Source organism: Heteronotia binoei, chromosome 5 (assembly GCF_032191835.1).
Source record: "Heteronotia binoei isolate CCM8104 ecotype False Entrance Well chromosome 5, APGP_CSIRO_Hbin_v1, whole genome shotgun sequence".
In the NCBI taxonomy this organism is placed as follows: domain Eukaryota; kingdom Metazoa; phylum Chordata; class Lepidosauria; order Squamata; family Gekkonidae; genus Heteronotia; species Heteronotia binoei.
Window position 1 is genome coordinate 168,734,609 of NC_083227.1, and position 25,511 is coordinate 168,760,119.

Consider the following 25,511-nt stretch of genomic DNA (forward strand, 5'->3'; position numbering starts at 1 on the left):
TCCCTCATCTGCTGAATTTCAGCAGGGTTGCTATACCACGTGCCTTCAAACAATTGTTTTAAGTGGTAAAATCTTGTGATACCCAAGGCTCCCTCTATAGTGGCATCGGTTTATATAGTTCTGTACCATTAACACACTTCAACTGACACACACCCTTTAATCTGGAAATCTTCCTGTGTTTCGTCTGCATTGCTACTAGTTTGAATCCCATATAGATTTTTGTAGCATTAAGGGAGGGGTGATTTTTTCCGCTGGCTCCTCCTGCAAGACGGCTGATTCCCCCCCAAGCTATTTTGTGGGGCAATCTGCACTGCTGTGGGAAGGATGAATTGAAGAATAAATGAAGAACAAATGAACTGAAGAATATTCTGTTCATGACTGCCACCCAGGCATCTTGGAGTAGTTCTAGCTAAGGCTGCTGAAGAGAGGTGCATCTCTGAAGAGTGAATTACATCCGTGTTGTTTAATAGCATATAAAGCTGCACAGATTTGTTATGACAACACCACACACAATGATGGAGATGTTTCCAAGATCTTTCTTTAAAGGAAGCTAAACCTATCTGTATCCCTTTACCCTTGCCCAAGGTTAACTTCTTGCTACAGTGTGAAGCCATTCACAATGATTTTCAACCTCCATGTACTTAGAAAGATGGCTACCACTCAACTCATAATTTCTTCAAGAAGTTTTATTAATTAGACTTCAATTCCACAATGTAAAATGATTAAAAAGACCTGTAGGCAGCACACGTCTGTAATTTCAGGGAGCAAAACAGGCCAAGTACCAGAGCATGCAGTCACTGAAAGGAAAGAAACAGATGGAAGGGAGGCCAGAAAGACTTTTCTCATCTCAAAGATGTAAACATTGTCCTAACAGAAAAATGATTCTAATGGAAGTGAGGGAGTTTTGATAGGAACTTGCTAAGGGTAAAAAGAGACTACTAAGTAATCTAATTGCCTGAGGAACAAATCTGACCTTATGAGAAAGGTATGCTCAATACTCCTGCATGCAAGAGCACCTGTGAAGGATTTTGTAAACTATGACACTTTAACATGCTTGCAGGAGATACCATTGGGGATAGTAATTCAAAGATGGGTAAGCTAGGGCAAGCCCAAAACAAAAGTTTGCAAAAGCAGCAACAGGACCTCCCCCCCCCAAAAAAAAATACGAAGCACCCCCTCCTCTGCTTCCAACTAATGTAAGAACCTTCTGTCACCTTTGATGCTAAGTGCTGCAGCAGAATAATGGTTGCAAAATTGGGTTAAAGCGATTCTAAGCTCCTGATGAGAGGCATCAAGACCTGGCTGCAATATCTAGCCATTACGTTGGCAGTAGGTCCCTGAGGCTTACCTGTCAAAACTGAAAAAGTAAAGGAAAAGTCAAGCTCTTGAAATAGAGGTGCCTACTGTATTAGACTCTCCAGGAAAAAAAGAGCAATGTGACATTACTCCTGGGCTCCAAATTTGGCTAAAATAGGGGAGGACACAGGATTTTTTCCTTATTCAGTTGCCGCACTAGATGGCTGTCAAGAGCAGAGAGTGCAGGTCTCAAGCACAAAACCCTATGGCAGAACTGCAAGCTTATAGTTAGGAAATCATCTTGTTGAACTCCAATAGGAGAAGGACTCAGAAAATTTCGACTCAGAGGCCACTTAGGAATTCAGTTGCCTCACTGACAATATTCATTTTCCTTTCAGCTTTCCTGAAAAAAATTCATGAACTGCCCTTCTCTTATGTCCAGTCCTTAGGTTCTTGCGCCTGGATTACATACAGTCCATGGAATTCTCAGGCTGAAGACCCATCGAAGGGGCCAGTCCCTTGATGTAGGCACAGTTAGGGGACAAGAAGCCATCCTGCTCTGGATCCACATTTTCAATATTGTCCATTTGGTCTCTAGGACCATCCCAATTGATGTGGAAACGAGTAACACGAGGGTTGGCTGCCAGGATATTCCTCTGCAGCTAGGAAACAAGAACAGAGTAAAATATTAAATTAGTTTATTTTGGAACAATTTTCTAAACTAATAGCTACTTAAGTCCTGCAGCAACTCCACATATATATACAGTAAGAATCAAAACAAATTTATCACTATCTTGCAGCTATGACAAAGATGAAACAGATCCTAGTTCCTCTAATTATGCTGTATCTGGAAAATTTCACCTATTTGCTGGCCTGTTTAGATGACTTTATAGTCTCCAGCTGATTAGCCATTGGTTCTACTCTTTTGAATGGTATTTTGGAACCCGGATGCCATATTCAAAAGCAAAAGCAGCTGCCCCTGTAAGCTCACTTCTTAGATCTTTAATGAAGCAGTCAAAGTGACAGAACAGTAGATATAAATTCTCTAAATAAATGTCAGTTTCCCCAGTCTTTAAGATTCATTGACCCTTTAACAACCACTTGTGCTGTTCCCACCGCCTCCTGCCTCTTCCTTACTTGTACTTTCTTCCTTTGTCCCCATAATTCTCTAACATATGAGAAGAACTAAAGAAGCAGGGGTTCATAATCCAATTCAAGAGTTGCTATGTGTCTTCAGCAACAACTAAAGGCATTAGTCACAGAACGAAACACTGGACTTACCTAAATGTTTCTTCTCTTAAGTGAGGTGAAGGCATCCTGACTGTATGTATCAAAGAACAGTCTGAGTTGGAGAGACAGAAGGTCAGTCATCCAACACCTGTTGAAGGACCCTTCTCCTGAAAGTAGTCTTGATAGAGGACGGTTGGTTTACTTTATAGTGTCTAATAAATGTTGCAAAGGTAAATCAGGTTGCCACCTAGCAAATTTCCTCAACGGGGGCCCTGGTATAAAAACAGCTGATGTGGCAGCTTCCCTAGTTGCACCTCTATCTCGCAAGCTTCATAAATGCACCTCTGAGCCCAGAAGACTATTGTTGCCCTAGACATCCTTTCTCTCAGATTTTGGGTTCCATATGGCACAAATAGGGCACTAGAAAGCGTGAAGCCATCTTTCATAGCAAAGGAGAGCCCGCTGGACAACTGATTTACAGCACTGCTTTTCTTTCAGGTGCACAGGATGTGGGCAGAAAGAGGGTGGTGTCAGTTGTTGATTCATATGGGAAGAAGAATTTACTTTAGGAATAAAGGATGGGCCAGTTCTCAGGACTATAGAATTGTTGTGGAAAGTACACAGCCTCCATACCATCAATTGTAGCCATTCTGGGTCTGGATGGAGGAAGGGACCCTGATGTAGCAGTCTGATCAGACTGGGTGCCTCCACAGCTCCATAATCGATAGTTGGACCAACTCCAAGAACCATAACCTCCTTGGGCAGTAGGCATCTAGCAGAATCACATCAGCCTCCTGTCCCCTGATAATTTTCAGCACCCTGCTGGTGATCAGAAGTGGGAGAAATGCATACAGTTGACCTCTTGGCCAGTTTAAGTGTAGAGCAACCAGTCTCTCTGCCTCTCTCTCAGTGAACCTGAAGAAAAACCTGGGTACTTCCTGATTTTTTGTCAAGACAAAGAGATCCAATGGTGGAGCCCCAGAGAGTGCTGTCAGTTCCTGAAACGCCTGGTTGTCCAGGGACCATTCTGCAGGGTCCAAATCCTCCCAACATAACCAATCTGTTTTGAATATTCAGCACTCTTTGAATGTGTTGTGCTCTTAACCCCTTCAGGTTTTTTGCCCACAAGAAGATTTCTACCAATTCCTGATGGGGGACTGCTTTTGTCCCTCCCCCCCCCCCCCTGACAATTTACGTGAGCCTTGGTTGTCAGAAGGTCTTGGAATGCAAAGAGTGCCAGGTGTACCACCCCGAGTTTGAGCAGATTTATGCTGTTCATTCTCTCCTTGTTCCACCTTACTTGTGCTACCTTTCTCAGACCCCTCAGTGGGCCCTCCAACCCCTCAGTGGTTTCTGCGGTCACTGTGATATGGGGGTACTGGAAGAAGGGAACTCCTTGAGCCAGGCTCATTAACATCGTCTATCGTGTTAAGGACCGAGCCCCTTGGCGCAGAGTGGTAAAGCTGCAGTACTACAGTCGAAGCTCTCTGCTCATGACCTGAGTTTGATTTCGACGGAAGCTGGGTTCAGGTAGCCGGCTCAAGGTTGACTCAGCCTTCCATCCTTCCAAGGCTGGTAAAATAAGTACCCAGCTTGCTGGGGGGAAAGCGTAGATGACTGGGGAAGGCAATGGCAAACCACCTCGTAAAAAGTCTGCCATGAAAACGTCATGATGTGACATCACCCCAGAGTCAGAAATGACTGATGCTTGCACAGGGCACTACCTTTACCTTGTTAAAAATCATGTTAAGGATTTATTTCAACCATCAATGGGATGAACTTGTGTCGTCTTCTCCTGTGTTCTGAATTAGCGCCCATTGCAGAGTCTCACATGGAAACTTGTCCATGACACGAGGTCTATTGCAGTAAGCAGCAGGCCCAGGCAGCCATGCAAGGGTTATCAGGGCTACCCTTTTTTGTTGGTGCAAGGAAGCAATCAGTGCTCTGATGGTTGTCCTCTTCTCCGACGGCAGGAAGACCTTTACCCGCCTTAGCGCCCAGATGGATCAAAATATGAGAAAGCACCAAATGGCTCTTCTGTACATTTATGAAGAGCCCACGTGCTTGGAGGAAATGGACCACTGTGCGGATACTGCATTTGCAGTTCTCCTGGTCCTGACCAAGATGTCATTGAGATAGGTATATGTGTGTATCCCCTCTTTCCTCAGGGCTGCTATCAGCGTGACAAGGGCCTTGGTGAGGTAAAGAAGAGAGTCCAAGAGGAGCACACTGTACTAGTAGTGTTGTCCTTGGAAGGCAAACCAAAAGTACATTTGGTTAATCAGTATATGCAAGTAGGTCTCCTTGAGATCCAGAGAAACCAGGAAATTGACCCAGTGCAAGGACTGTAGATCCCAGGGACTCCACACAAAACTTCTGCTGGACCACCCAAACATCAAGGTCCCTCAAATTTAGTACGGCTCGCCACTTGCCCAATTTTTAGGCTTTAACAAAGAAGATGAAGCACACCCCCCCCCCGAAACCTTGAACCAGGACAGTCTCTATAGCTAGCAAAACAGGAAGAAACACAGTTGAAAATGTGGCAAAAAGGAGGAAAAACTGTGTGGCACTGAACAGTGAATGACTATATTAATATATTGACCAATATATATATCTGTATATCTTCTACAGATATAACAGATCCAATACATCCTTTCACATAGTAGTCTCTCAAGTCAAAAGTACACATCGTGGCAAGGAGGTTACTCAGTTCCAAATGATCCAGTCAAGATGCTTGCAGAAAATATTTAAACAAGTAGTCTTCAAACAATGTCATCAGTAGAAAAGAAGTCAAGGGGACTCGTTTCAGTACTGCTACCTTCCTCAGCCAAAGGCTTTCAGTTGCAATTCAGAGTGCTGCAGCTTTATCTAGCCATACTGGTAGCAGATAACTTGTTAATCAGGGCACCAGTCCAACAACTTTACAAGACATGTGTTCAATAATTCTCTGGCTGCTCTCGTCCCTCCTGATTCCCAATTCCCAGGTGCTGTATAAATGGCCCACTTTCATTGCGTTGCTTGGCACTGGTGACTAAATGAATTGGTGGGGAGGAAGGAAAGACGACTGGATCTTGTAGCCTGATTCCACAATGGAGAGAACCCAAAGGTCCTGAGTGGCCCTTCCGTCTCTTACTGCTTAGAGCTAGAGAACTTTTTTCTCTGGAATCTTGGCGGGGAGGTGGGATGTCATCCCCCTCTACTGTCTTTATAATTTCTGCCTGTTGGATGGCTTGTATGAACAAAAGAACTGAAAGGATTTTAACTTGTAGTCCCTCTCTGTGGTGCCTGATGTAGAGGGCATTGCCTGCTTATTCTCTTTAGTTTCGACCAAGAATCTATCCAGTGGTCCCTCTCCAAATAGCAGCCACCTTGAAACCTTTTCAGTGGAGAGGTTCAATTTGGATAAGGGGTCCATCTTCCACTGTTTGTGCTGGAAGTTCCACCTCACCATCACAATGAGTGCCTGAGACTTGGTGCAGTATTGCATGCTGTCCTGAGAAGCATCTGAGGCAAATTGGGAAGCTTGTTTTATCTTCAGCAGAGACCTATTCAGGGTCAATGGATCTGGTTCAGGATGCTGTAATAAGTCATCTTGTTCAGCTGTCTATGGTGCAGGTGAAGTTTGATAAGACTGCAGAATCTCCAACAGCTAGAGAGACGGCTTCATGGGCTCTTTTTAGGACCATCTCATTTTTTTTTCTGTCCACTGAGTTCTTTAGGAAGTAGTCCCTGTCCTTAAACAGGACTGCCCCTGAATGCAGAACCATAACAGAGGTACTTTGAAATCCTCCATGGGCTCATCTGGTAGGATACAGAACCTATTGGCTATAGTTTGTAGCAGGAGTGGCCAAACGGTGGCTCGGGAGCCACATGCAGCTCTTTCACACATATCGTGTGGCTCTCAAAGGTCAAGGAACTTAATGCATGCTTATTCTCAAGTAAACATGCTTAGCATTGGCAGCTCAGTCCATCTGAGTGGTGACCCATAGGTGACTATCTGTGCAATGTGTGAAGTGGGGAAGAAGGGGGAAAATAGGCCAGGTTGCAAGCTCGTCTCCTCCCCCACAGAGGTTGCCCGGAGATCTAGAGCAGGGAAAGAGTGCAAGGGCCAAGGCAGCCATTGGAAGGAGGGACAGAATTAAAGAGGGTGGTGCAGGATTCCCCCTTAGTTTCATAGCTTTATTTACTAACCTTGGTGTCAAGGCAAAGAGAGATGGATAATGATGCAACTGATGGTCAGCGATTTGTATGGTACATGTGTGTTTCCTTCACATGGTACATGTGTGTGCCAAAAATAATTCCCTATGCTGGTCTTATGGGGAACTGTTGTTCCCAGCTTTTTTTTTCTCCCTAAAGTCTCCTTCTAGGATGATCATATTGTAAAATGCATACATGTGTATTTTATCTTTCTGGGCCAAGAAAGTATTGTTTTAACAAGGACACATGTGTAATATTTGTTCATGTCTTGCGGCTCTCAAACACCTGAAGTTTATTCTGTGTGGCTCTTACAATAAGCAAGTTCGGCCACCCCTGGTTTGAAGGGTCATACAAACCCCGGGGAACTGCCCACTCTGATCTGATAACCTCCTCAAAGTTCTCAGGGAAAACACAGCCTGTCACTTTTTTGCCGGGCTTTTTGAAGCACCTAACATCAGTCAGTTGTGGTCTTTGATGTTTGCTGGAGAGCCAGTTTGGTGTAGTGGTTAAGTGTGCGGACTCTTATCTGGGAGAACCGGGTTTGATTCCCCACTCCTCCACTTGCACCTGCTGGCATGGCCTTGGGTCAGCCATAGCTCTGGCAGAGGTTGTCCTTGAAAGGGCAGCTATTGTGAGAGCCCTCTCCAGCCCCACCCACCTCACAGGGTGTCTGTTGTGGGGGAGGAAGGGAAAGGAGATTGTGAGCCGCTCTGAGACTCTTCGAAGTGGAGGGCGGGATATAAGTCCAATATCTTCATCTACCTCACAGGGTGTCTGTTGTGGGGGAGGAAGATAAAGGAGATTGTGAGCCGCTCTGAGACTCTTCGGAGTGGAGGGCGGGATATAAATCCAATATCTTCCTTCTTCTTCTTCTTTTCACCAGACTCTATAGAGTAGTTAAGGGTGGAAACCACTTTCTCGAGCAACTTCTGAAAACGCTCCGGCAGGAACAATCTGGTAGAGCCCTCTTTGGTGTCTGACTCTTCCCCAGACAATTCATCCTCCTCCCTCCCCAAAGTGACGACTGCAGAAGAGATGACAGAGGATTTGCCTTCCACATATGAATCAAACATTTTTGATGATTGCTTCCCTCCCTGTCCCTGCCTGGTCTTCTCTGCAGGAGGGATGGGGGCTGAGAACCCTTCTCACTCAGCTCTGGACCTCCTCAGTGACCTTTTGTCACATTTTCTGCTATATTCCCCCACATGAGAAAAATGCCAATGATGTGGAGAAGTCTGGAGTGGTGGAGGGTGAAGGGCTGCATTTTCTCATCCATTGGGACCTGCTTGGTAGACTGTGATCACTTTCTGGATCAGTCAGCAATAAGGTCTCTCTCTTCCCCAACTGCCCTGGGTGTTGTAAGGCTAAGTCCGATGGAGCTGGCATAGGCAGTGGGAACCAGGCTGATCTCCATGAATTCATTTGCCAGTTGGCAGGGGGCTGTTTCACAGAGGGCAGGGGGGAAAATGCAGCCATCATATTTTGAACTGCCATAGCCAATGTTCCTTCCATCACTGAAGGAGCTGACCTGTAGAAAGGATAGCTGGGTAGTCTGGGGTCTCGGCCACAAGGTAGGAGTTGAAAAAGCTGAGGGCTGCCAGAATGGCTGGAGACTCACCACCCACAGAGCTCTGAACAGTGACTTGGGCCATGTGGTTGGTCTTGCTGCAGCGCCTCTCCTCGCTTCTTTTCTGGTTGTCCGGAGGCATCCAGGGCTGAATGGGGAGCCAATGGCATTGTTGAAGCTGATGTGGAGTGGCAGTGTCTTGAAGCCTCAAAACCACCCATCTTTTCCTCCTGCTGACTTGAGGTCCTGACGGCTTCCCAAAGCCCCTTCCCCTTTGTCTGAGGCCTCAGATGGGGATGGCTTGTCTTTAGCCTGGTCCTTCCTCCCAACAGATCCCAGACCTGGAGTCTTCTTTGAAGATTTTGCATCATCTCAAAGGATCTGGGCAAGTAGCTCTTCGTGTTCGCTGATTATTATTTTTAATTTTTTTCAATTGTTTCTCTAGGCTTCTGTCAACACGGTGGGTAGAGCTAGGTTCTAACAACCTTCAGAAGCAGCAAGGGCTATTAAAACTGGAAAGACACCCTCACTCTATCCAAGTAAAGCATAGCCCAACATTTGCATAGCCCTGCCTGGAACAATTCTGGATGTCTTTTCCTACTGAAGAACTGTAAGTGCCTCAGTGCAACGACACAGGTCTCCTCAAGTTTAAGGAGGAGGTTAAACTGAGCCTGCTCTGACTATATCAGCATCTCACCTGAGAAAAGTCTGGTTTGAGGGGTGGATTTTCTCTTAGTTCTGGATCCATATATTCATTATTGACGTAGTAGCCAATGCGGATGAACTCCTGACCTAGGTAAGTGCAGGTGATGAGTATCACTGTAACGCCCACAGCATCGCTTTCCGGGATCAGACCAGGGTTGGGGGCACTGGCCTGCAGAGAGGAGGCATACAAACAAAAAATCATTGAAGACATTTGCATCATACCTTTCCAAAGAATGCAGGGAAACGGCATAACATTTTCCCCGTTGATTCTCACAGCAATTGAAAATACTCATGGTCTAAGGTCACCTAGCAACCTTCAAAACTGAGCATTTTTAATTAAAACATTAAATGCTGCCTTTCTTTCAGAGGCAATTTGCAGTATAGTGGAACAGCCCCATACATTCTAGTAATCATAAAAATACTATAGCTTACACCAGACTGTAAAAATTGTCAAAAAAAAAAACTACCATGCTAAAAATACAGCCCAAGCATGTTTGTTAAGAAGGTGTTATAAAAAAATCTCTGAAGTACACATCTGCCTAAAATTTAACAAGGAGCACCCCTTCCATGGGGAAGGCAATGGCAAACCACCCGGTAAAAAGTTTGCTGTGAAAACGTTGTGATGCGACGTCACTCCAGAGTCAGAAATGACTGGTGCTTGCACAGGGGACTACCTTTTTTTGGTTTTGTACCCCTTCCTCATATGCTGAAGTCACAACTCTTAGATCAGCCCCAGAAACAGTGAGGGCTTCATCAGCGGCAGAGCAGGCAGAACTATGGGAGGCACTGATCAGATGAGTGAAGCTAGTGCTCATAACATGGGATGTGATCCTTCAGACACATGGTCCCAGATGACAAAGAGCTTTAAAATTAAGCACTATACTTTGAACTAAATTGAGAACCCAACAGGCAGTTAATGAACACATCATAAAACAGGCATTATATCTTGAAAGCAGCCACTCCAGACAAAACTCAAGCGGCTGCAATTTGCAATACCTGTTGCCTCCAGACTATCCTCAGCCAATAATGCGCAATAATGCGAAAGCAACGTCACCCCAGAATCGGAAACGGCTGGTGCTTGCACAGGGGACCTTTCCTTTTTCCTTTTGTTAAATCAATTGATAGATGAGATGCCAGCAAACCGGAGCTCATCATCATTGCAAAAAACTAGTCCAAGGGATTTTTGGTAAAGGGAAACAGAACACAAAATTACAAAACCCTGGAGTGTGAATACACACACACACACTAGTTGGTAGCTGCCACCAGCTTGTTCTGACTACCCAAACAGCCGGAAGCCAAGGGACAAGCTGCTAACCGTTCTGGGATTAAACAAGACAGTCAGCTGTGCAAGGCAGACCACCTGCAGGGTGAGCTTCCGCAAAGCGATCAAGCTGATAGGCAGGGCCGTAGCCAGGATTTGGAAGGTCAGGGGGCACTAATGCCCTGCCCAGTGCCCCATATGACCTTCCCTCTAATACCTCACTCCCCCCCTCTTTCTCTAGCCACCACCCTCCCCCCCACCCAAATTGCTTCCGGGCCAGGGGCAGAAGCAGGGCCAGCCCTAGACTATCCGGCACCCTAGGCAGAACTAACTTCTGCCCCCCCCCCGAACAAATAATCAATTTAAAAAAAAAACAGATGACGTCACCATGACTTCCAGGTATATACACACACACCAAAAGAAAGAAAGAAACCAACTTAAAATTGCTTTCCTAAGGACTATGGAATCATAGAGTTGGGAGGGACTTCCAGGATCATCGTCCAACCATGCTGTGATTTGGACTGCAGCCAGCCCCAACGACATGGTTCCTTGGAAATAATCCACACTGATATCAATAAACTTTACCCCCTGATGAGAACCCACAGAAACAGGGACAGAAGGGATCCCAAGTGTCATCTAGTCCAACCCCCTGAAGAAAGAAGGGAATTCACTGCTACGCCCTTCCCTCACTACCCAGAGGAAGCAAGGGGGGGGGGGGAGGAAGAAAAGAGTGTGGGGAAATCCCTGGATCTTAAGTGAAGCCTTTTTTCTCTCTCTGGGGAGGCGGCAGGAGTCAATGGGGCCCTCCCCAAGAAGCGAAAGGCATGGCACGGGGGGGGGGGGGGCATGGCACAATGTTAACAGAGTAGTAGAAGTCAGAGTTCCTGTTTCTGTATGTTACTGACAAACAATGATGCCATATTACATCTCTAAATGACATTTTTATATTTCACTATGTATATTAAAGCTCTCAAACCCTCTTTCCTGACCATTTAAGTACTGCAGAAACAAAGACTTTATTTGCAAAACTATTTAGATATACCAAAGTCCCATTTGTTTTTTTAATGACATTTATTTCCAATTAAAATCACTAATGGAGAACAAATACCAGTACATGATTTATACCTACTTCCCAATTTAATAAGACATAGTATTTCATTAAATTTAACATAACCAAAACATAGCTAAAGGAGTTGCTCAAAAATATTTCATTTATGCCATTTAAAAATATCTTGCTTCCATAATGCTTTGAGCACTCTCCTAAAAAATGAAACAAGAGCTACATCAGAGCATTATTTTCCTTTGCATTGTTGAGTAATTGAAAGTCCTTTTCAACAGCTGAAGTTTTCCAGCAATAGTAGTATCACTGTGAATTTTTCCCAGAAAACTGCACAGCAACTAACCATAGCCAAAATAGACTATTACTGCAACCAATTTAACAAGGAATTCAGTAACTCCATGAAACAATTTGGGGAGGGACGGTGGCTCAGTGGTAGAGCATCTGCTTGGGAAGCAGAAGGTCCCAGGTTCAATCCCCGGCATCTCCAAAAAAGGGTCCAGGCAAATAGGTGTGAAAAACCTCAGCTTGAGACCCTGGAGAGCCGCTGCCAGTCTGAGAAGACAATACTGACTTTGATGGACCAAGGGTCTGATTCAGTATAAGGCAGCTTCATATGTTCATATGTTCAATTTCTTACAGCTTTACTTACAAAAATTAGTATGTTCTAATTTTTAAAGGGCTACTGGTCTCCAGTTTCATTTTGCTACAATAAACACATATCTGAATTACAAATGCATAAGAACGGGTTGCATGCCCCGTCTTCCTTCAAAGAAAACAAAAAGAAGAAGCAACACAACAGACAAGCAGGTGACGAACTGGTATTAGAAAACAAAGATAAGAGCCCCCAAGGCCAGGCAACTTACACAAAAAAGAGCGTGGAAATGCAGAGGCACAAGAGATCAGTCAACTTTGAAAGGGGAAGCAACGGAGAAGCCTAGGTTCTACGGAAAGCGGGAGGGGGAGGATCTCCACTAAAGACCAGAACACGCCAGAGGAGGGAAGTTGCAAAAAGCCCTTCCCTGAAATACTCAGCATGTTTACCCAGAAGTAAACCAGGCAGTGTTCCAGGGGCTTTTGTGTATAAAACTGTCGCCCGGGAAATTTACTTGCAAGTTGCAGCTGATTTCACTTTGACTTGTTCTGCAGTAAAGCTGCAATCTACACTTAATTTGTTTGGAATGGGGCTTGATCACTCCATGGTGCCTCAGAAGCTGTCCCAGCCTCCTGCAGGAGCTTAAGGGCCCGGGGATCAGCTGATCGACGGGCCCTTTAACTGTCACACAGGGGCTGTAGCTGCTTCTGCTGCTTGCAGGTGCGCTATTTTAGAGCTTGCCCTCCCTTCCCCGCCACTAAAAGAGCACGCGGGCCAGCCTTAGAAGCAGCCCCCAGCTCCCCAGTGCCAGTTAAATGGCCTGCAAAACAGATGATCAGTGGGCCCTTTAACTCCAGCAGGAGGCTGGGACTGCTTCTGCCCCCTGCCCCGCAAGCAACCTCTCCACCGCGGAAATCACTTGTGGGGCCAGCAGCAGCCCCCAGAGCCATGGCAGAGGCCCAGGGGCTGGCTGGGGCCCTGGAGTTGGGGGGGGGGGGCTGTGCCCCCACAGGCCCCCTCGTAGCTACGGGCCTGCTGATAGGTGTGCACTTAGGTCTAGGTACTAGAACTAGATTGAAGCTACCTGAAGAACAAAACACCACAAGATATGACCAGAAAGAATGTATTAGATTGTGCAAGAATAGTTCAAGGAAAACATTAGCAGGGAGAAGTTAAAAATAACAAAACTAAATTTGAAAGGCTAATTACACAGTAAGGCATTGATTCAAAAGTTACCAGATATTACCATTCCATATTGAAGACATTCAGCAATCAAAATCTCCTCTATCCAGAGTCAGTGTTGGATAGGCCCACAGCAAGCATTTCAAACAGTTTTTAGGGAACTATCAACACCAACCCCAGCAAGCAAGATAGCAAAACAGGGTGAAAAAACTAAACTTTTATGGCCAAAGATCCAACATGGTCAGAGGCCCAATAGACCAATGATGACAGTCAAGAATGTGAGCCGTTTATTAGGCTTATGCCCTAGGAAGTATGCAGTATAACCCTCCCATTTTAACAGGTGTAAATCATGAACACTAATTAAATGGAATGCAGTTAATTATGGTTACCAAGGCACCACCAAGGTCTTGAGAATAAGAAGGGAGTCAGTGATAATCGTGTTATCTGGGTATCACAAGGCCAGCTTTCTGAGCCTTCAAGCAACCAGCACAGTTATTTCCCATTTGAACCTTTCAATTCAAATGGAAGCCTAAAAAAAATAAAATAAAGCCTGAACCAATTGGGGGGAGGGAAGAGGGGGCAAAAAAGCTCTACTAGGGACTCAGTTTGACAGTCAAGTTTATTTGTGCCTCAGCCATAAATCATATCATAAACACAAAAGTAAGACGCATCAGAGGATCCTTATGTAGTCAGCCTGGACTATAAAAAAGGAAATGTAAAACCAATTACAGCTCTGAAAGCTAAAGGATTAAGCCACTATTCTAGCAGTCTCCATCCCACTCAAATTCAAACAAAAATTTTTGCTCTGAAAGCAGTGATCAAAGGGAAGCTGTCATAATAGGTTATCAATAAATGTAAATCCCACAGGACGAGTCCACAGAATTTTAATATTACCAACAAATTTGCTATTAGATCTACGTTTTACTTTTGGATAAACAGTGCCTCTATCAGCACCTGCCACATACCCAAGATTTGGCTTGCAAAGCTGAACTCTTCCCTGAGGTTTTATTTATACCTTTCCCCTTCCTGTCATAACTTATACATCTGTTACTCTCATTTCTCCCTGCATCTGATTCTTAGGAGATCTCCATCTCAACAGTCAATCCTTCCCAACAACAAACTTTTATACAAAACTCAGCACTGTTTTTCTCCTTACCTCATATTTATTTCATACCTTAATTCACTTTGCTCTTGTTCATAATTCATCCTTAACCAATTCTCCCATTTTCTTCATTTGGCTTCTAACCCTAAAATCCCCATTATGATAATCACATTTATTTAAAATATTTTTATGCTGCCTTTCCACCCAATCAGGGTCCACAAAGTGGCAAACATAAAACACATCAAAACAATTAAAATACACAAAATAAAAATCCAATTAAAAACACAAACACTAGAAGGAGGATCAATAACCATTACTGGCAGTATGCCTAGATGAAACAAAAAAGTCTTCATCTGCTGGTGAAAGACACTGATAGAGGGAGACAGATGAATCTCCCTGGGGAGGGAGTGCCAAAGTTCTGGTGCCATGACAGAGTAGTCCATTACTCAAGTCACTACTAGTCCAGCCTCAGATGGCAGGGGGAACCAAAGTAGGGCTTCAAAGGATAAGAACATAAGAGCAGCCATGTTGGATCAGGCCAATGGCCCATCCAGTCCGACACTCTGTGTCACACAGTGGCAAATATATGTATATATACTGTGGCTAATAGCCATTGATGGACCTCTGCTGCATATTTTTATCCAATCCCCTCTTAAAGCTGGCTATGCTTGTAGCCGCCACCACCTCCTGTGGCAGTGAATTCCACATGTTAATCACCCTTTGGGTGAAGAAGGACTTCCTTTTATCCATTTTAACCTGACTGCTCAGCAATTTCATTGAATGCCCATGAGTTCTTGTATTGTGAGAAAGGGAGAAAAGTACTTCTTTCTCTACTTTCTCCATCCCATGCATAATCTTGTAAACCTCTATCATGTCACCCAGCAGTCGACGTTTCTCCAAGCTAAAGAGCCCCAAGCGTTTCAACCTTTCTTCATAGGGAAAGTGTTCCAAACCTTTAATCATTCTAGTTGCCCTTTTCTGCACTTTTTCCAATGCTATAATATCCTTTTTGAGGTGCGGTGACCAGAATTGTACACAGTATTCCAAATGAGACCACACCATCAATTTATATAGGGCATTATGATACTGGCTGATTTGTTTTCAGTTCCCTTCCTAATAATTCCCAGCATGGTGTTGGCCTTATTTATTGCAGTTGCACACTGTCTTGACATTTTCAGTGAATTATCTACCATGACCCCAAGATCTCTCTCTTGGTCAATCTCTGCCAGTTCACACCCCATCAACTTGTATTTGTAGCTGGGATTACTTTGCACTTAGACACATTGAACCTCATCTGCCACACTGACACCCACTCACCCAGCCTCAACAGATCCCTTTGGAGTGCCTCACAATCCTCTCTGGTTCTCACCACCCTGAACAATTTAGTGTCATCTGCAAACTTGGCCACTTCACTGCTTACTCCCAACTCCAAATCATTAACGAACAACTTAAAGAGAATGGGACCCAGTACTAAGCCCTGCGGCACCCCACTGCTTACCATCCTCCACTGCGAAGACAGTCCATTTATACTCACTCTCCACTTCCTATTAATTAGCCAGTTTTTGATCCACAAGATGACCTGTCCTTTTATTCCATGACTCTCGAGCTTACTAAGGAGCCTTTGATGAGAAACTTTATCAAAAGCTTTCTGGAAGTCAAGGTAAACAACATCTATTGGGTCCCCTTTGTCCACATGTTTGTTCACCCCCTCAAAGAACTGTAACAGGTTAGTGAGGCAAGATCTTCCCTTACAGAACCCATGCTGAGTCTTCCCCAATAACTTGTGTTCATCAATGTGCCTACTCATTCTGTCCTTGATATTGAAGTCAGACTGACTGGCCTGTAATTTCCTGGATCTCCTCTGGAACCCTTTTTAAAGATGGGGGTGACATTTGCTACCTTCCAGTCCTCAGGAACGGAGGCAGATTTCAATGAAAGATTACATATTTTTGTCAGGAGATCCACAAGTTCACCTTTGAGTTCTTTCAGAACTCTTGGATGTATGCCATCTGAACCTGGTGACCTATTAGTTTTTAATTTGTCTATCAGTTGTCTCGTCACTTCAATCTGACTCAGGTCTTTCAACACCCCTTCCAAAATTAGTGGTTCTGGAGCGGGCAAACACTTCTCATCTTCCACAGTGAAGACAGAGGCGAAAAATGCATTCAGCTTCTCAGTCATTTCCCTATCCTCCTTCAGTAATCCTTTTACCCCTTGGTCATCCAAGGGCCCCACTGCCTCCCTGGCTGGTTTCCTGCTTCTTATATATTTGAAGAAATTTTTATTGTTGGTCTTTATGTTTTTTACAATATACTCCTCATATATACTCCTTTTTGCCTGCCTTATCACAGTCTTGCATTTGATTTGCCACAGCCTGTGTTCCTTTTTATTAATCTCACTTGGAGTAGCTTTCCACCACTTAAAGGCGTCCTTCTTACCTTTTACAGATTCCATTACTTCGTTTGTTAACCATGTAGGCTTTTTCTTATACCTGTTTGTGCCTTTCCTAATTTGTGGTATATATTTTATCTGAGCTTCTAGGATTGTAGTTTTAAATCGCCTCCAAGCTTCCCCAAGGGTTTTGACTGTATTTACCTTTCCTTTCAGTTTCCTCTTCACATGCCTCCTCATCTCAGAGAATTTAGCCCTTTTAAAGTTAAACGTGGTTGTGCTGGTCTTTTGGGGCAACTCCCTATTTATACAAATGGTGAAATCAATAATGTTATGGTCACTGCTCCCAAGCGGTGTGATCACTTGTACATCTTTCACCAAGTCTCGGGCATTACTTAGGATCACCCCACCCCTGGTAGGTTCTGTGACCATCTGCTCCATAACACAGTCATTGAGAGCATCTAGAAACTCAATCTCTTTTTCTCGACCTGAACACATATTGACCCAATCAATCTGTGGGTAGTTAAAATCACCTATCATGACACAGTTTTTACGTTTAGCCGCTATCTTTAATCCTTCCGGTTTGGTGTAGTGGTTAAGTGTGCGGACTCTTATCTGGAAGAACCGGGTTTGATTCCAAAACTCCTCCACTTGCACCTGCTAGCATGGCCTTGGGTCAGCCATAGTTCTGGCAGAGGTTGTCCTTGAAAGGGCAGCTGCTGTGAGAGCACTCTCCAGCCCCACCCACCTCACAGGGTGACTGTTGTGGGGGAGGAAGGTAAAGGAGATTGTGAGCCGCTCTGAGACTCTTCGGAGTGGAGGGTGGGATATAAATCCAATATCATCATCTTCTTCCATCGTATTATAATCATCCTCTATCTTTTGATTTGGTGGGTGATAACAAACTACCATAGTTAAATTTTCTTTTGGGCCCTCTATTTTGACCCAAAGCATTTCTAGAAGGGAATCTAATTCTCTGACCTCAGTTTTACTGGACTGTATACCCTCTGACATACAGAGCCACCCCACCTCCAACCTTTCCCTCCCTATCCTTCCGATATAACTTATATCCACTGATTCTCCTCATTCCACCAAGTTTCTGAAATTCCCACAATGTCTATGTTTCCCCCCAACACTAAACATTCCAACTCACCAATTTTACTTTGAACACTTCTAACATTTGTATACAAACATCTATAATTTCCCAGGCAAGTTAGGCCTGCAACCTTCCTCCTGCTGCCTCGAAACTTTGGCAAACACTCCATACTGGTTGTCACCATCTCAGTGGACAACTCTGATCTATTAGAAAAGTAACCGCTAACCCTTCATCTCTTTGAGATGAGTCCTCCCGAACCAGAGACATTTCATCTCCTGTCGGCTTTCCCCCCAAGATTTAGTTTAAAAACTGCTCTACCACCTTTTTTATTTTAAGCGCCGGCAGCTTGGTTCCATCTGGGGACCATCTCTTTCGTACAGCTCCCGCTTGTTCCAGAAAGCATCCCAGTGCCTAACAAACTTAAACCCTTCCTCCCTACACCATTGTCTCATCCACACATTCAGACTTCTAATTTGTGTCTGTCTCTCCAGCCCTGCATGTGGAACAGGTAGCACTTCTGAGAAGGCTACCTTGGAGGTCCTGGCCTTAAGTTCCCTGCCTAGCAGCCTAAATTTTTCCTGGAGGACCTCTCGACTGCATTTCCCCATTTTTTTTGTGCCAACATGCACCACGACCACGGGCTCCACCCCAGCACTGTCTATCAGCCTATCTACAACACGTGTAATGTCTGCTACCTTCGCACCAGGCAGGCAAGTCTCCATACGGTCAGTACACGGTTTTGCCACCCAGCTGTCTACTTGCCTAAGGATCGAATCACCAACTACCAAGACCCTCCCTCTCTCCCTGCCCAGGGATGGTTCCTTGGCGTGAAAGGATACCCGCTCACCAACTGAAGAAGAGGTCCCTTCTGAGGGCGCATTCCTCTTATCCTCAGCATGGTGCCCTCATGGTTCCCTCTTGACCCTCATGCTGCCTGGCAGCAACGGGGCTGCCACGTTCAGAGTGGGGTCATCTAATACGTCCCCGAGAGTCTTCTCTGAGTGCTTAACTGACTGTCTCTGCTTCTCCAGGTCAGTCACCTCGGCCTTAAGGGTACGAACTCGTTCCCTGAGGACCAGGACCTCCTTGCATCGAGCACACATCCAAGACTTCTGTCCTGTGGGCAGACAGTCATACATGTGACACTCAGTGCAAAACACTGGAAAGCCCCCACCCCCCTGCTGGCATTCTACCTTCATGATAGTTTTTTTAAAATATACAGTCCCCTTTTAAATCCTGCTTATACGGCTATCCTTCTGGAGGGTCTACTTACCTTATTGGGAACACAAGGAAAATAGGGATCTGGGTTCCTGGTCCTTACACAGCCCCCAGGCTAAGAGCCACAGGACAAGAGCCCTTTAGCTCTCGCCCTTGGCAAGGCACGGCTTAATAATGCAAAGAGGGTGGGGCCTCAGTCTGCCCCAGGAACACAGCCACTCCTAATCAATCAGCAACAATCACCTTCGGCCCACTCAAACCAAACAAACAGCAGTTCCCCAGCATGACTAGAGTAGGTAGGTATATATGGGAGAAGTGTTAAAGTATGTTGGCTCCAGGCCATACAGGTCTTTAAAGGTCAATACCAGCATCTTGAATTAAGCTCTGACACAAATAGGAAACCAGTGTAGATGGAACAAGACTGGAGTAAGATCCTCTTCAGTCAACACTCTGGCTGCAGCATTCTGTATCCAGTGTAGCTTCCAGACAATCTTCAAAGCAACATCACATAGAGTGCAGCATAGTAATCTAACCTAGATGTTACCAGGGCATGTACTACAGTGGCAAGATCTTTTCTGTCCCGGAAGGGCTGCAGCTATCTCCCTAGCTGAAGTAGTTAAAGGCACCTCTGGCCACGGCCGCCACCTGTTTCTCCAACAGGAGGCTCAGTCCAGGAGCATATCAGAGCTACAAACCTGCTCCTTTAAGGGGAGCGCAAGTGCATCCAGAACAGGGGATAACCTATTTCCCAGGTCAGGCCTTCCCCCACCAGTAGCACCTCTGTTTTGTTGGGATTAAGTTTCAGTTTTTAGCCCTTATCAATTCTAAAACTGCTTCCAGGCACCTGTTCAGTTTCCACAGCCTCCCTGGGGTCTGCTGGTAGCAAAAGACAGAACTGAGTATCATCTGCACACTGGTGACACCTCAATCCAACTCTCTCAATGGCCTCTCCCAGAGTCTTGAGAGGTGTTGAAAAGCACAGGGGACAAGACAGAACTTTGGGGAACCCCACAGGCCGAAGGGCACAGCAGCAGTCCCAGCACTAAATTCTGAAACCTACCTTCAGGGTAGGACTGCCGCCACCACCGAACAGTGTCTCCCAGTCCCAAACAGTGGTCCAGAAGGATACCATCTGTAGTGACCGGGGAAAGCTTTAAAATTGACTTGAAGTCTTACGGGATATTCCCCTTTCTGCTGTAGCCACCAGCTGCAGGGGATTAGTCCCTGATGGCCAATTAAAGGCTGGTGGTTAGAAAAAGGAGAGTCTTTCTCCTAGCTGGGCCCTGGTCTACTTGCCAAGGCGAGGAGTGGCAGTGACCTGAGGGTCAGTTTGATGACTATGAAACCCTGAAGTGTGGCCGGACCATCCCAGGAGGGAGTTCCTAAGGGACTCTGGTTCGTTGAATCTTTTGCCATCAACCCGAGGGCTGAGGAAATACCTAGCTAGGTTTTGTTATTTTCTTTTTACACTGTGTTGGGAATTACCTGCCCTGTTAAATAAAGCTTTCTTTAAACCTTTGTTTAAACTGCCTGTGTCTCAGTGGCTTGCAAGGCACTACTTTAGAGCAGCCCTACTTTAGAGCAGGCAAAAACCATAGCCAGCTTTGGGGTAGCTGGAAACTGTTGAGCCCTTGGGGGGGGGGTGGAACTATGGTGGACTGGGCCCTATAAACAAACTAGTCTGGTGGCAGCAATTAAACATACATGCCCTGGCAATAAGCCCTTAGGCTTGCCTCCCTACAGGGAGTGGGTAGGTGGTTCAGGGAACCCCTGGGCATTACACCATCACCAATAGTATCAAAAGCAACCAAGAGGTCCCAGAGAATTAATGGGGTCCCACTCCCCGTCCATCTTTTGATGCAAGTCATCCACCGTGGTGACCAAGACTGTTTCAGTCCCCTAACCAGGCCTCAAGTTAGACTGGAATAGATATAAACAATCCATACATGTACACTGATGTGCATTTTCCCAAATGTTTTTCCTTCTTGCTTGGTCACATCCTTTCAGAAAAGGACCTCTGACTTTCAGTACTGTCATGATCCATATTTTAAGCTACTCAACTTCAAGCTCTTTAGGCAGGAGTATCTCTGCATAGGATTCCATACTTAGTGCTTACACTATTCACTCCACTGAAGTTACTTACTCTCAAGTAAATTTGCACAGGCTCAAGTAAACTTGCATGGCTAAAATGAGTACGCAGCTTGCTGGGGGGAAAGTGTAGATGACTGGGGAAGGCAATGGCAAACCACCCTGTTAAAAAAGTCTGCCGTGAAAACATTGTGATGCGACGTCACCCCAGAGTTGGAAACGACTGGTGCTTGCACAGGGGACTACCTTGACCTTTTCAGACTAACTCTCAAATAAGTAGGCACAGGCATGTAGCCTCATGCTTTCCCCTCATCCCATCCTCCACCACTATTATTTCCTTCCTTTCCCCAAGTAGATTAGCTCTTACTTCAAATACAAACATATGCCTCCCAGCTGGAACTGGTCCCACCAGCACAGAGTCAAGAATTTGGTCGTACTCTTCACTCTCAGCAGAGCCCACATAAATGATTTTCCACTCCAAGTCTGAAAGGAAGAAATAATGCAGAAGAAATCAGCAACAATGTAGATACCACAGCTGCAGAGCCTTAATGGAAATATATTGTCCTCCTGTGCAAAGCTATTACATTATGACAAGCCAGTGAATTAGTATAAATGTTTCAAAAACATATAGTAGATCTGTTCAAGAGTCAGAATGAGAATTTAATTTGTCAAGCAAGCCAAAATTACATCATTAACTCTATTCTGCTTCCCAACATGTCACAATCAGCCCTTTCAGAACAGTCTCAACTCTGTTCAAGAACTGATACCCCTGGAAAAAAGCAGGCTGAATGCTGATGTCATATCCTTAGATTATTGAAGCCAGCTCAGTAACCCCTTCAATGCATTCAGTTTAGGTCCTTCTTTGGGGTAAAACCCTAAAATCTGTAGCAAAAGCCAGCTGTGGAAAGCAACCATAATGACAAGAAGCCTTCCACACCCAAGAGTACTATGCAGCTACTTATACAGTGTTTCCATTTTTAAACAAGCTGAGGATGAACATTTAAATGAATAAACGCACATTTGGTGTTTAAAAAACTAGGCAGGTTGCCAGAAGCATTGCTGGGCAGAAGGAACCCAAAGGTAACTCAGATTTTTATTTGATAGTTGCACATCTAAAAGCCGGCTTATACCACGTGTGAAGAATGTTCTCCATCTCTGAATCTAAGTCTCTCTTCTATTTTTCTGACTTTAAAAATGATGAAAAAACAGTATTGTTGCTATGAAGGATCACTTGTGCAGCAAAGGAGGTTAACAAGGTCTTCTGTGTGATACAATAAACCTAATTACAAGAACATGCACCCAAAAACCAATCACTGGAAACTTGCATCTTGGCATTGTGCAGAAGAGTTCTAACAGAAAATCTGAAAAGGGCAGCTAATTCAGCTTACTCATGAATCACTTTAACACTGATTTTTTTTTTGCAGGTATTGCTTTGCATGGAGATAGATCATAAGACTGGAGAGCCAGTTTGGTGTAGTGGTTAAGTGTGTGGACTCTTATTTGGAAGAACCGGGTTTGATTCCCCACCCCTCCACTTGCACCTGCTGGCATGGCCTTGGGTCAGCCATAGCTCTGGCAGAGGTTGTCCTTGAAAGGGCAGCTGCTGTGAGAGCCCTCTCCAGCCCCACCCACCTCACAGGGCGTCTGTTGTGGGGGAGGGAGGGAAAGGTGATTGTGAGCCGCTCTGAGACTCTTCGGAGTGGAGGGCGGATATAAATCCAATATCTTCATCTACCTCACAGGGTGTCTGTTGTGGGGGGGAAGGGAAAGGTGATTGTGAGCCGCTCTGAGACTCTTCGGAGTGGAGGGCGGATATAAATCCAATATCTTCATCTACCTCTCAGGGTGTCTGTTGTGGGGGAGGAAGGTAAAGGAGATTGTGAGCCACTCTGAGACTCTTCAGAGTGGAGGGCAGGATATAAATACAATATCATCATCATCAGACATTAACTTGGCTAATGCCTCTATTTAAGCAATGGCTACCTACCTAGGTTTCAGATGTAGAGTTAATACCAGCAGTACAGTCCCCAGAGATGCACCCCTTCTCTGAATTTGGAAAAGATTCAGGCCCCTTCTCTAACTGGGAGGCAGCACTGACAATAATCCTGAAGCACTCTAATACAGAGAATTCCAGCTTCTGGTAAAATAATACAATTGAATTTCTACCTTTATGGCTGCCCCTTATAAGATCTTGGAAATCTATACAGGGTGGCAAATCCCAGCAGTACTTGTCTTTGTTCTGGGAGAAAACCATGCAACCCTAGTGGGTGGGTGGGGGGAAGCAGAGAATACAAACATACTAGATAGGAAAATGAATAAGTATTAAACGACTTAGCAAAAAATAACATTTGAAAACACTCATGGTGTGAAATTTCCTATTTTGGCGTCCAGCATCCCATAACTATTCAAGAAGTGCCGCAGGAAAACACAGCTGTTCTCTAAAAAAAAGACAAGAGGTTTCATAGGCTTCCTCCTAGCTAATATCCCTCCCTCCTCTCACTTGAGAGCAACCCTGGCTATGGAGGGGTGGGGTGGGGTGGAGGTTTCGTGACGATGGGAGACAATAAAGAAGAACTGGCAGGACCCCGGACACCATCCAGCTGCTGGCATCCAGGACAGCAAATCCTAAGACATTAACTTGGCTCATACCTCTATTTAAGCAATGGCTACCTAGGGAGGTGCTGTTTTTTTGAGGTAGAGGCATCAAATTTGCAGCATAGCATCCAGTGCCTCTTCTCAAAATACCCCCCAAGTTTCAAAAAGATTGGACCAGGGGTTCCAATTCTATGAACCCCAAAAAGAAGGTGCCCCTATCCTTCATTATTTCCAATGGAGGGAAGGCGTGCAGTTCCTGTGATAGCCAGAACTCCCTTTGGAGTGCAATTATACTTGTCACAACCTTGCTTCTGGCTCCACCCCCAGTGTCTCCTGGCTCCACCCCCAGTGTCTCCTGGCTCCACCCCCAGTGTCTCCTGGCCCCATCCCCAAAGTCCCCAGATATTTCTTGAATTAGACTTGGCAACCCTACTACCTAAGAACATAAGAGAAGCCATGTTGGATCAGGCCAACAGCCCATCAAGTCCAACACTCTGTGTCACACAGTGGCAAAAAATGTTATATACACACATACACTGTGGCTAATAGCCACTGATGGACCTGTGCTCCATATTTTTATCTAAACCCCTCTTGAAGGTGGCTATACTTGTGGCCGCCACCACCTCCTGTGGCAGTGAATTCCACATGTTAATCACCCTTTGGGTGAAGAAGTACTTCCTTTTATCCGTTTTAACCTGTCTGCTCAGCAATTTCATCGAATGCCCACGAGTTCTTGTATTGTGAGAAAGGGAGAAAAGGACTTCTTTCTCTACTTTCTCCATCCCATGCATAATCTTGTAAACCTCTATCATGTCACCCCGCAGTCGACGTTTCTCCAAGCTAAAGAGTCCCAAGCGTTTCAACCTTTCTTCATAGGGAAAGTGCTCCAGCCCTTTAATCATTCTAGTTACCCTTCTCTGGACTTTCTCCAATGCTATAATATCCTTTTTGAGGTGTGGTGACTAGAATTGCACACAGTACTCCAAATGAGACCGCACCATCGATTAATACAGGGGCATTATGATACTGGCTGATTTGTTTTCAATACCTAGGTCTCAGGTGCAGAGTTAATACCAGCAGCGCAGTCCCAGGAGAGGCAGCCCTTCTGTGAATTTGGAAAAGATTCCGGCCCCTTCTCTAACTGGGAGGCAGCGCTGGCAATAAATGACGCTGAAGCAGGCTAACACGTGGACAGCAAATGACTCCCCACAGCCAGGCTTCTCGGGCCGGGACACCGACGGCCTTAGGAACACACAAGTCTCCACGTGGCGCGCTAAAGGCTCCGGCAGGCTATGCCCTTCCCCTTCCCGGGCGCCCCAGCGAGACTCACCGTGCGGCAGAGCCTCTCCGCACTCGAACTGCACCTGGAAGCGCAGCGGGTGGCCGAAGGGGCTCGGGTTCTCCAGCACCAGGACTCCGAGCACCGACACCCGCGCCATGACAGCTCCCGCGCCCCGTCTAACAGCTCCCGGCTGCGCTAAAACCCACTCCGCGCGCAGCCGGTTTAACGACGCGGCAGAGACGCGGCCAATCACCGCGCCGCGGCACGCGCGTCACCCCCAATCCCGACGCTTCGCGCCTGGGATGGCCCGCCCATTCCACAGGAGAGGCCGCGCCTCCTCCCTCCCTCCACCAATCGGTTTCGCTCCTGTGGTCCCTGGCGGGAGCTTAATCGAAACAATCGTCTCTCGCCTACGCTTTCTTCCACCCGCCTCTCTTGACTCGGCTTCCAATCAGCGGCGCGCCTTGCTCCGTTCCCTTCAGCGCGCTGAGCCGTGGTTGGTCGGCTGCTGCTTTCTGGAAAGGCAAAGAGACCAATGGAAGCGTTGGTGGACCCATTTAGAAACCCTGGGTGCAGCGGATTTAACCCTGGGTAGCGTAATAGCGCTACTCTGGAGTGGTGGCTTAAACATTAAAAGCTGTGTAGGTGT

The 25,511-nt window shown here is 45.7% G+C and overlaps 1 protein-coding gene across 2 annotated transcripts; it reads right to left on the minus strand.

The window, feature by feature from the left end:
• Window positions 1-668: 668 nt before the first annotated feature.
• ASF1B (anti-silencing function 1B histone chaperone) lies at window positions 669-25,161 on the minus strand. 2 transcript variants are annotated; one of them, XM_060240685.1, is made up of 5 exons: window positions 24,911-25,033; window positions 21,353-21,468; window positions 8,988-9,164; window positions 1,769-1,958; window positions 669-1,687 (listed from the first exon to the last, which is right to left on the minus strand). In XM_060240685.1, coding segments are annotated over exons 1-5 (594 nt in total). In that variant the 5' UTR covers window positions 25,020-25,033; the 3' UTR covers window positions 669-1,685. The 2 variants fall into 2 exon arrangements, with proteins under 2 accessions (XP_060096668.1, XP_060096667.1); XM_060240684.1 differs by having other exon boundaries at window positions 669-1,958; window positions 24,911-25,161.
• Window positions 25,162-25,511: the final 350 nt, after the last annotated feature.

What these genes read in the sequence shown, in the direction of transcription:
- ASF1B (XM_060240684.1), bottom strand. Translation starts at nt 25,019, where the DNA reads ATGGCGCGGGTGTCGGTGCTCGGAGTCCTGGTGCTGGAGAACCCGAGC. An exon ending in CGGAGAGGCTCTGCCGCACG is followed by an intron (nt 21,469 to 24,910) that starts GTGAGTCTCGCT and finishes TCTTCCTTTCAG; the next exon opens with ACTTGGAGTGGAAAATCATT. An exon ending in TCAAACCAGACTTTTCTCAG is followed by an intron (nt 1,959 to 8,987) that starts GTGAGATGCTGA and finishes CTTGTTTCCTAG; the next exon opens with CTGCAGAGGAATATCCTGGC.